The following is a 13,303-nucleotide window of genomic DNA, read 5'->3' as shown; positions in this document are numbered from 1 at the left end:
GTGTTGCTAGAGCTCCAGGAGATGGTCAAGTTTGATGCTACTGAACTGATGCTTTTGAAATATGTAAAGAAACTTGTTTTCTTGTGAAGTTGTGTACTCTAGTTTTTTTGTGAAGTTGTGTAATGATTCTACTGAACTGATGCTATTGATGCTACTGAAGTTGTGAACTGATGCTACTGATGCTTCAGTCTTTTTTGTGAACTGATGCTATGGAAAATGCAGGAGATATGAATTGTTCACTTGATTGTGCATTCCATTTCTATACTCTTATTTTTTAGCATTCCATTTCCCAATATTGTTGAGCAGATTGTTGACATTGTTTGAGCATTCCATACTCTTATTTTTTAGCATTCCATTTCCATATTATTCAGCATTCCATTTCCAGATGTTTGAGCATTCTATTTCCATATTTACATGCTTATTCCATTCCATTTCCTAAGTTATAGTTTTTGAGCAGGGACAAGGACAAGTTAAGAGCAACATTTCATTTCCATTTTCTATGATAATGAACAAGAACATTTGTTACAAACCAACATTTCATTTCCATTGATTATCATAACAGAATTGTTACAAACTATTACATTGAATTGCATTAGGCAAAATAAACAACCATAACACAAGCTACACACAAAACCACTAAAGCTCGGATCTTCCATTCAAGATTCTTCACGGCATTCTCCAATTTTCTCAGATTAGTCTTCACTTCATCAACACAAATTGATTCTCCATCATTTGATTTTGCAAAACACAACCCATCGGAATTTCCATCTCCAGCTTCACCGTCCTCGGCCATAGCTTTCAACCTCAGTACAGTGGTCTTGTAATACGGCGATAGCTCAGGATCCACCCATTTCCACATGCCACAATCGCCCTATAATACTACATAATTATCAACAAGATCAACCCAAAACACAAATATGCAAAAAAAACACCAACCTTTACATTGCTACAACAAAGGAATCGCCGAAACGGATTTTTCTCGGTGTGAGATACACGAAGGACGGCTGGTATTCGACATCCACATTGTGCAGCCGGTTGCAAAGCTCCTGAATTCGAGCTTTCGGACATTTTGCTCGAAGAACCCTAATCGCGACTCCAAATGTTTCCCAAATCCTAATTTCAGATTTTCTAATTCAACTGTCAACAAATCATGAAACGACGTCGTTTAATTAAAATTAAAACGACGTCGTCTCGTTCAATTGCCGGCAATGACACGCTGGAATTCCGATTGCCACCTCGGATTCAATTTCGCCGGAAAACGGACGCGGGGGAAAAATGCAATAAGTTGTTCAATTCATGGATTTATGTTCAGGTTTTTTTTGTCATGGGAAAAAACCAAATTTTGAAAAAGTATATGGTTTTTCCGGCAATTAACCCAAAATAAAATTTCTTGAATTGTAAAAGTTTAAAGCAATATAAAATCAACTTGTCAAAACTAAAGTAATAACATGAAATAATAATAATAAAAAAAAAACGATAAACTAAAACTTAACAAATTCTACAAAAATGTACAATGTAAAATCCTTATCACTAGTCATTCTCCACTTCCATGGCCACCTCGACTCTAGAACTGCAAAACTGAAAAGATAAGGGGGTGAGCATATTGAAAATATACTCAGTGAAGAATCATGCACATATTCACATACGCTTAAACATGCAAATAATTCACATTGTCATACACATATACTGAATTCTGAGTGTTTCTAAATTTTCTGACCATGTACTTGAACATGATATTCTGCGTTTCTGATCATGTACTTGAACATGATATTATGCGTTCTGATCATGTACTTGAACATGATATTCTGCGTTTCTGATCATGTACTTGAACATGATATTCTGAATTTCTTGTACTTGAACATGATATTCTGAACATGTATTTCTACATGGCTGAGCAAGTATAATCAAACATGAACTGAAAGCATATTCAAACATACATGAATATAACAACAAACATATAATCCCTCATCTTAAAGTCGAAGCTAAATAAATCAAATCCGGAATGAAGGTCTTAATAGCGCCGCACCAGAAGAATTCGTCAAAATCGCAGCTGAACAGACCAGTCAACTTCAATCCTTCGTTTGAAGCCTCAAACGTCCTCAAATCGTATTTTGCCCAGACATACGACTTCTTCGTCTTCGAGAGATATTTCCGTGGCCGCCTGTTTCGCTTGAATCGGAGTTCTGTGGAGAAAGTTATGGCCGTTCTCCCGAAACTGCCAGAACTTGATTTCCTGCGAAAATCTGACTCCACACGTTTCTGGCCCTCTCTGCTCTCTAAAACCCTAATTAATTAGTGTGTCCGTCTCCTTTAGGGTTTGAAAATAGATCCCATATTTATACTAGTTTCTAAAGAGCTTTTGATAAATATAAAAAATTATTTTCTATGTATATCTCCTACTAAGATAAAGAATAAAAATGATAAAAGGAGTTCTAATTCTAATATGAATCATTAATAATAATAATAATAATAATAATAATAATAATAATAATAATAATAATAATAATAATAATAATAATAATAATAATAAGCTATACAAGAAAATACCATTAATTAAACTTATAAAATAAATCTAAGTTATCGGGGTGTTACACTTGTGAACCTGACCCCTTGTGGGCCATTCAACTATTTGATTCTTTGTGGATCCGACCCCTTGTGGGTCCCATTAGTTCATGTGAATGACGCACAACACAACAATGATTATAACCATGTAACAACTACGCTTACAGATAAAAGTAAACCCCACCTTAAGTGATTGAATCCAAACCTCTTCAAGCTTGCTTCGGTTGTCCTCCTCGAGCCTTGGATGCGTTGCTCCTAGCACTTGAAACACTTTAAACTTAGTTTCATTACAAGCACTTATTCTTGAATAAGCTCTCATTTCTTTAAACAATATTTTTAATCTCTCTTGAATATATTCTTGAAAATTCTACAATACACTTGAAGCTGAAGACCATATTTGAAAATTTTATGAATCTACAAATTATAAATCCATAGTTTCAATTACTAGTATAAATTATACTAATCTAACTTCATTGTAATCATATAATTTAATTATATAATATACTCAGTTTAGATCACCATAATCCTTATGATTTATTTCAATTCTTGGCTAATAATATTAAAAACAAATGTCTTGATTATCTATTTATGTGTTCAATGTGAAACAATCATCAAAATCTAATTCAAATTCCCAAATAAAAATTAAAATAAGCATAACATATTAAAACTCATATTCGACACATATGGAGCTACATCTCGACGTCTATTCCAGCCAATTCAATCTTAGATATCAAGAAGAAAACCTATGGTTAGAACGTCTACGACATGAGCTACAAAACCCCTAAACTTATTCTCCCTCATAGTGTCGATTTGATGCCGGAAGGTCGACTCAAACTCGCGCGGAAACCTTCGCGCACAGACCCGACACCCTGACTTGATCGGCTCATAACTCCGTCGTCCGGTTTCGGATTGACAATCCGAAGGTACCGTTGGAAAGCCAACGACGATAGCTTTCTAATGGTACCTATATTAATGGAGTTTGAAGAAAGAAAACCGATGAAAAACGGTCTGCAAGGTACGATCCTGCTGCTGTCAAAAACAGGGGAAATAAAAACACAGCAAAAGACATGCCGGCAACCACCACGCAAAGTTCTTGCGTGGTGCAAGACATGCTGGTAATCCCTCCTCCTCACTCACACACAACAGACTCCATCCCACCAATATCTACTCAAAACCTTTAGCCATCGATTAAGAAGAACAAGAATGGAAGATAAGTGCAAAACCCTTTCAAATTCAACAAGCAAAATCGAAGAAACAAGAATTAGGAGAAATTACCTTAGTATGCTGCTGGGATTTGAAGACGAAGAGAGGGATGAAAGAAAAGTGGTGAACACAGAGAAGATGGAGGTGAGCGAGCGAGAGAAGAGAGAGATAGTCTTCTGCAATCTTTTTTTTTTTTTTAGTTTAAGAATATTTAATTCCCTTTTGTATTTATGTGTAACTATTACAATTAAAATAATCTAGATATTTAAATTATTTATTATTGTTTAAGAAAAAAATCTTAGATATTAATTATTAAATCAATTCTAGAATATTCCATTTACTTATACTTTTATTATAAAGAATTTACATATTAATATCTGACATATTCTAGAGTTTTCATGTATTTTATTTTACTAATCTTACTATTTAAGATTTATTTATAAGTAAATTTTAATTTTGCTAGGGCGGATCCTTGCTCTAAGTCGGACAACCTGTAAAACATTTAAAAATCAAATCTATTAGTTTTAATGACGTCATAAAATAATTAATTTAAGTGTAAACATTTTTAATATATAATAAGCAAATTTTAAATAAATTAAAAAAAGTTTGGGGTATTATAGCAATGGTAGAGTTGTATCGACAATCTGCCTTTGCGTATGAGAAATCTGACTTCACTAGGACGGGTTATACAGATTAATGCGTATGATAACTGCTGAAATAAAAATTTTATGGAAAAGAAAGAAAGAAAAGTTGTTACAAAACCGGTGTAACGAAAAGCAGTACAGCAAGGGACCAATGTAAGGCGCAACACGACCTAACGAAAAACCAAAAAACAAAACCACAGTTCAGGGGGACGGGAAATTCGCCGCCACAGATTACGGCCAAACCAAAACCCATCGGCGAGTCGTCCCCCTAAGCCGGAAGAAACACAGCTCAAGCACAAAAGAGCCAACAACAAAACCCGAGGGGGCAGCACTGGCCATCCAGAGAAATCTGCAGTGGCCGGACCAAGCCGAGCGGGCAGCACAGGATGCCCACCGAACGCATCATGAATCTTCCCTGCTCTGGTCACCTCCGGAACCACTGGAGACGCCGCATCAGCGCAAACGGGAAAAAGCGCAGATCTGCCAAAAACCAACAACCGACGGAAGAGGAAACCGAAACAGCAAAAAAGAGCAAACAAACACAGAAAAGGAAAAAGAGGGGACAGCACCACAAAACGAGCCCCAGCCCATCGAGGGAAGACCCAACCAAACAAGACAAACTGGCCACCAAACAAACTTCAGTACAGGTTGAACTCCAGAGGGGCACAACCTCAAAACAAGCACCAACCAAACCCAGGAGCAAAAGATCCAACCATCACAGATGAAGGGAAGGACAAAAGCAAGGGACATCACAGCGAGAAGACCAAACAAGACGATCAGACCCAGTTTAATGCGTATGATAAACTAATGGAGCTTGGACAGGAAAAATGGGCTCGTTCGATTCTTCTGGATGATGGTACGATGATACAGTTATATGACGTCATATCTCACAAAATCCCTAAATTTATAAATGAGACACTTTCCACTAATTTCTTTTTAGTAGTGCTAACTTTTTACTCTTTGAAAGCAGGCTAAAAGAGAGAACAACTTTAGCCAAAAGTTATAGAAATATATAAAAATAAAATAAAATATGCACCTAATCACCCAACACCACGTAGCCCACGTCCCGCCCATCTCCCCCCCAAAAAACCCTGCGCCAAAACCCTAAATTCTTGGTGTCACCAAATTTCCAACGAATAATTCCAAAATTTATTTCCCCCCTCAACATTTCCCTTATTCAAAACTTCATCACTCCAGTTAATGTTGAATGCTTCTTCATTCTGCCCAATTTTCACCTGAGAAAACCGAAAAATGCTTCCCTCCCCTCCGTTTCTACTTTCTCCCTTCCTCCTCCTCCTCCTCTTTCTCCACCATGCGACGTCGTTCTCGACTTCTGGCCCCCACATTACCGACGTCAACATACTCCTGCCGCCCAAAATGACCCACCCCGTCGAGTACAGGCTTCAGGCCAGCGACGGTTGCTTCAAATGGTACGTCGCGCTTCCTTTGTTACTTTTATCCGTCTCGTAGTAAAATTTTGTGAAGTTGTTGATTTTGTAATCATTTTTTAAGGTCGTGGGATCATCACGACATACTGTCGGTGTTGCCGGAGTTCAATGCGAGCAGCCGCTGCTCGACGAGTGCTCGGTTGAGGTCCATTGCTCCCTACGGCGGGCGGAAGGAGACGGCCGTTTACGCCACTGACTTGAACAGTGGAATGGTGATTAGGTGCAAGGTTTATGTAGATGCAATATCTAAGATTAAGATATTCCATAACTCTGTCAAGCTTGATCTGGATGGACTCGCTACTCTTCGCGTTCGAGCATTTGACGCTGAAGGTATGTTGCTTTATTTATTTAGTTGTTTGTTTGTTTGTTTTTTCTGCCGTTCAATGAAAGTTTACTACGATTGTGCTTAGAGTTCAAATTTCTCTGGTGCTCGCAAAATTAAGAATATTGTAATTACTGTCCTCATTTGCGCTAGCCAGTCTATGTAAAGTCCACTTGTAGTCCTGCTGATATAGAAATGCAGAACAAAGGAACTTAGCAGCAATATGGTAGGGTATGGTTGCTGTTAAGCGGTAATTACAATGAACAATATGGCTATGTTAGAAACCTAACTATTAGATGTCGGGACTGGGGCCAGAGGCGGAGTCCTAACAAGTATTGGATAGATATATGCAATTTGATTGTCTTGTTGAATCTATTATAATTAAATGTGAGAAAACACGTTACCTACTGTTTATCTGACTATTGTACATATGTCTATTCTTAAACTGCTAGTAAATACTAGTACATAAATTTGAAGATGTAGAAAGAGTCTTGTCGTATGCTTTTTGTAAACCATGAAAGAAATTCATCCTTATTCTACTGATAATTCTTACATTGATTTATCACATGAGATTAACCGAGTTTCGTTTATCTAAGAAAGTTATGAGAAATAGTTGAGTGTGCACATTTTTGGTTTGTGGGTTCCTAGAGCCTTCTTTTTATGTGTGTTTACTTTGCTGCTCTCAGATATTGTAAGAACTTAAATTTGCTGATTTCTGTTATCTTATGAGTTATTACCTGCGAAAAGAAACTTCATGGATGTGGTTTGTGTATTTCCTACTTATTTGTATTTGTATCTTTTTTGTTATTTCACCCAATTATTCTCACTTGTGCTGTTGTTGTGATGTAGACAATGTCTTCTCCTCCCTAGTGGGCCTGCAATTCATGTGGCAGTTGATGCCTGAAACCCATGGATTGCCTCATAGCCTTGTCCATGTTCCTTTGAAGGAGTCTCCATTGAGTGATTGCAGTGGCTTTTGTGGTGACTTGGATATTCAAGTAAATCTTGAAGAAAGTGGTGTTTTTTCAGACTTTTATGTAGTAAAAGGCACTGAAATTGGCCATGAGATTGTTTCCGTGAGTTTGCTAGAACCATCATTTGGGCACTTGGCGGATAATATTGTTTTGACTGTCGCAGAAGCAATGTCTCTAGATCCTCCATCACCTGTACATGTCCTTATTGGTGCTGTTGTTCATTATACTCTTAAAGTCATCCGTAGCAACATTCCGCATGTAGTGAGTTTACCATCTTCATTCCATCAATGGTCTGTTCTGAACTCTTCAGTGGCTCAGGTGGATAAAGCAATGGGCACAGTTCATGCATTCAACTTGGGGGTTACAGCAGTTGCTGTTGAAGACACAAGGGTTGTAGGACACATGCAAATATCATCTCTTCATGTTGTCTTACCTGACAGTTTGTTGTTATTTATTTCACCTCTCTCTTCTACTGGTGGTCATATTGAGGGTCTTGAGCCCATTCCCTCTGTGTCTCGTTGGTATGTAGTGGCTGGCCGTCTATATATGATTCTTGTTAAGGTCTTCTCTCCAGGACTTGGAGCACAAGAAATTTATATAACAGAAAGTGATGAAATAAAGTTGCACGGTAACCAAGATGAATTCTGGAATATTCTCCCACTTTCAGAAGGTGTTACTGCTAAGAGCAATTATAGAATGTTGGATGCAAAATCATATGGATTGGGAAAGCTTACAGCAACTTTGGCTTATCACACTGGTCGTGATGTAAAGAAAGAAGTTCTTAAGGTTGTTCAAGAAGTCATGGTATGCGATCAAATTAAGTTCATTATTGAAGGAGACAGTAGTGTTTCAGACAAAATTCTCCTCCCATGGGTCCCTGGTGTCTATCAGGAGCTGGAGCTTCGAGCAAGTGGAGGTTGCTCAATGTCCTCCAGTGACTATAAGTGGTTTTCTTCAGACATGTCTACTGCATCTGTATCCGTATCTGGGATCGTTCAGGCAAAAAAGCCTGGGAAAGTAACTATTAGAGCAGTGTCCATATTTGATTCACTGAATTATGATGAGGTGGTTATTGAAGTTTCCGTTCCCCATTCGATGGTCTTGCTGCCTAACTTTCCAGTGGAAGCACGTGTTGGGTCACATCTTCAAGCGTCTGTTACATTGAGAGCATCAACTGGTGCATATTTCCATGCATGTGATGCTTTCAGATCCTTCATCAGATGGAAAACTGAGAGTGACTCATTCATAATTGTCAATACAACTATGGAAGTATTTGTTACAGGCATAAAAGAAGCTGTTGAACCACATTCCATTTCATATGGTCCTCCGTGTTCATGGACCAACATATATGCTGCAAGTTGTGGTCGAACTTTGTTGCATGCCACATTGACTAGGGATAATCAACTACCAGATCATGTTGGTAGGGAATCTACTGTCTTGAAAGCATCCTCATCTATTGCAGCATTTTTACCACTTATTGTTCACCAGGCAAGTGATGGGAACCAGTTTGGTGGTTATTGGTTCGATTGGGTTCATGCTGAATCTCAAAATCAGCTGAACAGTTTGGATTATCTGTATCTTGTGCCCGGCACTCACTTGGATGTATTGCTTCGTGGGGGACCAGAAAGATGGGGCAAGGATGTCGAGTTCGTTGAGAATGTTGCAGTGTTGGCTGAACAGGATGGTCTTGTGAAAGATAAGATTTTTATCCGTCAAATACCAACCAACTATGGGAATCCATACAGAATAGGGTGTGATAGCTTGGGAACCTTTAGACTTATTTTCAGACGTGGAAACTTAATGGGAGAGGACCATCATTTACCTGTTGTATCTGAAGTGCAGTTGTTGCTTATATGCAGCTTTCCGTCTTCAATTGTAATAATAGCTGATGAAGCTTTAAACGTACCTCTAGCCATACAGTCTGCAGCTCGGGCTGAACGGTTGCCGGGCAGAATTCGTGCCTCCCCAATTAAAGTAGCCAATGGACGTAGAATACGAGCATCAGCTGTTGGTCTTAGTGATTCTGGTAAACCTTTTGCAAATTCATCTTCCATCTTTTTAAGTTGGGAATTAGCTGAATGCGAAGGACTGGCTCTGTTGGATGACACTGAAAGTTCAGCAGTATACTCCAGCTGGGAAAGGTTTTTGATCTTGCAGAATACATCTGGACTATGTACTGTGCGTTCCACCGCTGTTAGCTTTGATTCTTTGGGCCATAATGATTTTGCTGCTAAGTTTGAAACTTCTAAAAATACTCTTACAGATGCAATCCAGCTGCAACTCGTTTCTTCTCTTGGAGTCAGTCCAGAATTTAGCTTGTTGTTTTTCAGTCCTGAAGCTAGGTTGAATATCTCTATAACTGGAGGGAGCTGTTTTCTGGACACATTGGTAAACGACACTCATATTGTCGAAGTAATACGACAGATCCCTGATTATGATTGTTCACAACTAACATTGGCCCCTAAAAGCGTAGGCTCTGCACTTGTAACAGTTCAGGATGTTGGGCTAGTTCCTCCTCTTTCTGCATCATCGACTGTCCAAGTTGCAGACATGGACTGGATCAAGATTTTAACCGGAGAACATATAAGCATTGAGAAGGGAAGTTTGCAGTCTATAAATTTTTTGGTTGGGGTAGGTGATGGGCGTACTTTTGACCCTTCTCAGTACATCTACATGAAAATAAGTGTCAACATTGAAGAAGATATAGTTGATGTTGTGGAGAATTACGACTTTCCATTAGTTGCTGATAGAAACGTACGTGGGCCAACTTTCACGTTGCAAGGCACACATCTTGGAGTGACCACAATATATCTTAGTGCTATCCAACATTCTGGACATGAAATTGTTAGCCAGCCGATTAAGGTGGAAGTATATAATCCACCCAGAGTACATCCCCGTGATATATTTCTCGTACCAGGTGCTTCGTATGTGCTTACAGTCAGAGGAGGCCCGAAAATTGGTTCACATGTCCGGTATTCCAGTTTGGATGATAAAAAAGCTCAAATTCACAAGTTCTCAGGACGACTATCGGCAATTTCACCAGGGAACAGTACTCTTGTTGCCACGATTTATGGTGTTGGTGATATCATGCTTTGTCGAGCATATGGCATCGTTAAAGTTGGAATTCCTTCATCAGCCATTTTAAATGTCCAGAGTGAAAAAATTGCTGTTGACCTCAGGATGCCAATATATCCATCTTTATCTGAGGGAAATTTGTTTTCCTTCTATGAGCTCTGTAACAATTTCAAGTGGACTGTGGGAGACAAAGATGTGTTAGATTTTCAAGGGGAAAAGAACGCGCATGGTCGAGGCAACAGCAGTCTGAAAACATCCCTAAATGAACTTGACCTTAACTTTATTCAAGTTCTTCACGGAATATCAGCTGGCAAGACGAAAGTTGCAGTTTCGTTCTCATGCAGTTTCAAGAATTCCAATTCATTGTCAAAATCAATGTTCTACACGGCATCTGTGTCAATATCGGTGGTCCCTGATCTCCCACTTGCTCTTGGATCACCGATAACCTGGATCCTTCCTTCTTACTATACCTCTTCCGATCTCTTACCTCTATCTTCGCATGCTTACAGTAAAGGGGGCTCTTTGAGTGATAATGGCATTGCTTATTCCTTCTTAGGACAGGAAAAGAGGAGAATTGATGAGGTACATAACGATGATTTATATATTGATGGTGCTAAAATCATAACTAAGGACTCGGGCAATGTTGCATGCATCCTAGCAAAAGACAAGGCAAGTGGAAGAACTGAAGTTGCATCTTGTGTGAGGGTGGCTGAGTTGGATCAAATCAGAACGGCGGATGAGTTTCCTGTTCACATGGTTGCTTTAGGTGCTGATCTTGGTCTTCCTATTAGGTATCACGACATTCTTGGAAATCCTTTCCAAGAGGCACATAACATCACGCTGTTTGAAGTGGAAACCAACTATCCTCATGTTATATCAATTGATGAATATGACGGTCATGGGACTATCCACCTTCGCGCAAAAACCGAAGGTTTAGCTCTTGTTCAAGTGTCTTTTGTCAATAATCCTCGTAAAGCAGTATATGCCATGATCTCTGTTGGCCCGCAGCTGTATCCACAGAATCCCGTCATTCACCAGGGAGCAAGTCTCAACTTCGATGTAAAAGGTTTGGGTGATTCAGCATCAGGTCAGTGGTTCAGTTCCAATGAAAGCGTTGTGTCTGTTGAGAGGCTGTCTGGAAAAGCTGAAGCCACCGGAGAAGGTACAACCCTAGTTCACTTTACGAGTTCGAGTTTCAAGCTTCACACGACGGTCATTGTATTGAAAGGGAGTGTAGTGTCCGTTGATGCTCCCAGCGAGGTGCTCACAAATGTGCCATTTCCAGTAAATGGATATGCTTTCTCTGTGAAATTTAGTGATGAAGTTTCTGAGAAGAAGATGCTACTGTCGTTTGATTGTGCCGTTAGTCCGCCCAAAATTGGGTTTGCGAAGCCGTGGAAGGATCCTGACACCGGCAACACACTCTGCCTCTTCTTCCCTCATTCCCCTCAACATCTAGTGCGTTCAGTGTCCAACACAGGAGATTCGCCACATCAGGTGCTTGTATCTGTTCGAGCATCACTGACGGAGGATAATCAGATTTCTGGTTCTGCATCCGCTCTCTTCGTTGGAGGATTCACCCTTGAAACCGACGAGAAGAACTCACTCCATCTGAACCTGACCCGAGACTCCAACAAGAGTGTCGTAACCATAACCGGGAACACCAACGTCGAGCTCAGCTGGCTCCACAGGAACCACCTGATCGTTAGACCTATCCACGGTGGCGATCCTGCTGTAGCAAAGTATGAGATCAGCGCCCGTGGGCCTGCCAGAATCCAAGATCAGCTCGTCTTCTCACTCCCAGCAACTGGCCAGAGAGTTGCAGTCAGTGTTAGCTACGATCCTGATGAGAGAGAAGCAGCCGCCAAACCAGCAAACCTCACTTTCTGGGCTGGTATATCTGCTCTCCTTTTTCTGCTGATATTCACAGTGACCTTTGTCATATGTTACCTCGACAGACCAGATAGATCGCCGCCGCGGGTCTCCTTCGGCAGTCCGAGCATTGTGGCGCCTGCCACTCCCGAGCGCAGCAGTCCAGCAGTCGTCAAGGAGCAGTCGCCTCGGACGCCGCAGCCGTTCATCGACTACGTTAGGAGGACCATAGATGAAACTCCTTATTACAGGCAAGACTTTAGGAGGAGGTCTAATCCTCAACATACATTCTAGATTTGATTCTTGCATTGTATGTAGGAAGAAATGCTTTTTGAGGTGTATGTCTGTAGACATTCTATGTAATATTATGTTATTATATTAGCGTAGCATTTCAAGTTCCTGGTGCCGAATTTTGAAACAAACATGCAGAATGTTAAGCTAAGATCGAGCCCATAGGTGGAGGGGATCAAGAGTTTCATCTATTATCGTGTCCCGCTATTATTTTAATTATTGTAAAAATAAAATTTATTATAATATTATAGATTATATTTAATTTTTATTTATAAAAATTTCATTTAAAAAAATTATATACCATAATTTTGTGTTCATCAATTCTAATAACGAATTAAATGATAAAAATAATTATATATAATAATTGAATAAAACTGAATTATAGTTAATAATTATAAAATTAAATTAAAATATATAAAATTGAAATTGAAGAAAAAAAAAATATAGAATATAAATATAACTAGGGTTTTGTCTCTCCAAATACATATTCTGATCATAAATCTTAATTTTTGCGTTAGGCTCATATTTTTCTGTTGGCCAAAAGCTCTAGTCCACTAACCACCTCCTTGGTGGGCTCATATTTTAAATAAAGGTGAAATCTTTTCTTTACTATATAAAAATCACCAATCATTTTATTAAATTTCGTGCGCAATCAAAGTGACATATTTTGACGGACGAAAGCTGTATTACAAATCATCTTAATTCATATTTATTTGAATATAATTACTTATTTATATAATAATGAAACTTTTATTATTATTATTATTATTATTAGTTGAATACTACTCCATTCGTTTCATTGTTCTTGTCTCATTTGTCTTATTGAGTTGTCCCATTGTTTTTTTTTTTTTTTTTTTACTTTAGGGGGAAGGGGGAGCGGTGAGATTTGATTCTTGGACCTCACTATTCGTA

The 13,303-nt window shown here is 39.0% G+C and overlaps 2 protein-coding genes across 2 annotated transcripts; one reads left to right on the top strand and one right to left on the bottom strand.

Moving 5' to 3' along the window:
- Window positions 1-518: 518 nt before the first annotated feature.
- LOC130991040 (uncharacterized) lies at window positions 519-1,376 on the bottom strand. The gene is made up of 2 exons (XM_057915240.1): window positions 937-1,376; window positions 519-871 (listed from the first exon to the last, which is right to left on the bottom strand). The coding sequence occupies exons 1-2, from the start codon at window positions 1,066-1,068 to the stop codon at window positions 593-595; spliced, it is 411 nt and encodes a 136-aa protein (XP_057771223.1). The 5' UTR covers window positions 1,069-1,376; the 3' UTR covers window positions 519-592.
- Window positions 1,377-5,451: 4,075 nt separating this feature from the next.
- On the top strand, window positions 5,452-12,495 carry LOC130990078 (nuclear pore complex protein GP210). Its single transcript, XM_057914277.1, has 3 exons — window positions 5,452-5,839; window positions 5,922-6,187; window positions 7,029-12,495. The coding sequence occupies exons 1-3, from the start codon at window positions 5,661-5,663 to the stop codon at window positions 12,392-12,394; spliced, it is 5,811 nt and encodes a 1,936-aa protein (XP_057770260.1). The 5' UTR covers window positions 5,452-5,660; the 3' UTR covers window positions 12,395-12,495.
- The last annotated feature ends 808 nt before the right edge of the window (window positions 12,496-13,303 follow it).

Source organism: Salvia miltiorrhiza, chromosome 6 (assembly GCF_028751815.1).
Source record: "Salvia miltiorrhiza cultivar Shanhuang (shh) chromosome 6, IMPLAD_Smil_shh, whole genome shotgun sequence".
NCBI lineage: Eukaryota > Viridiplantae > Streptophyta > Magnoliopsida > Lamiales > Lamiaceae > Salvia > Salvia miltiorrhiza.
Note: the sequence above shows the minus strand (reverse complement) of the source record. Positions and strands in the feature narration are given on the sequence as shown.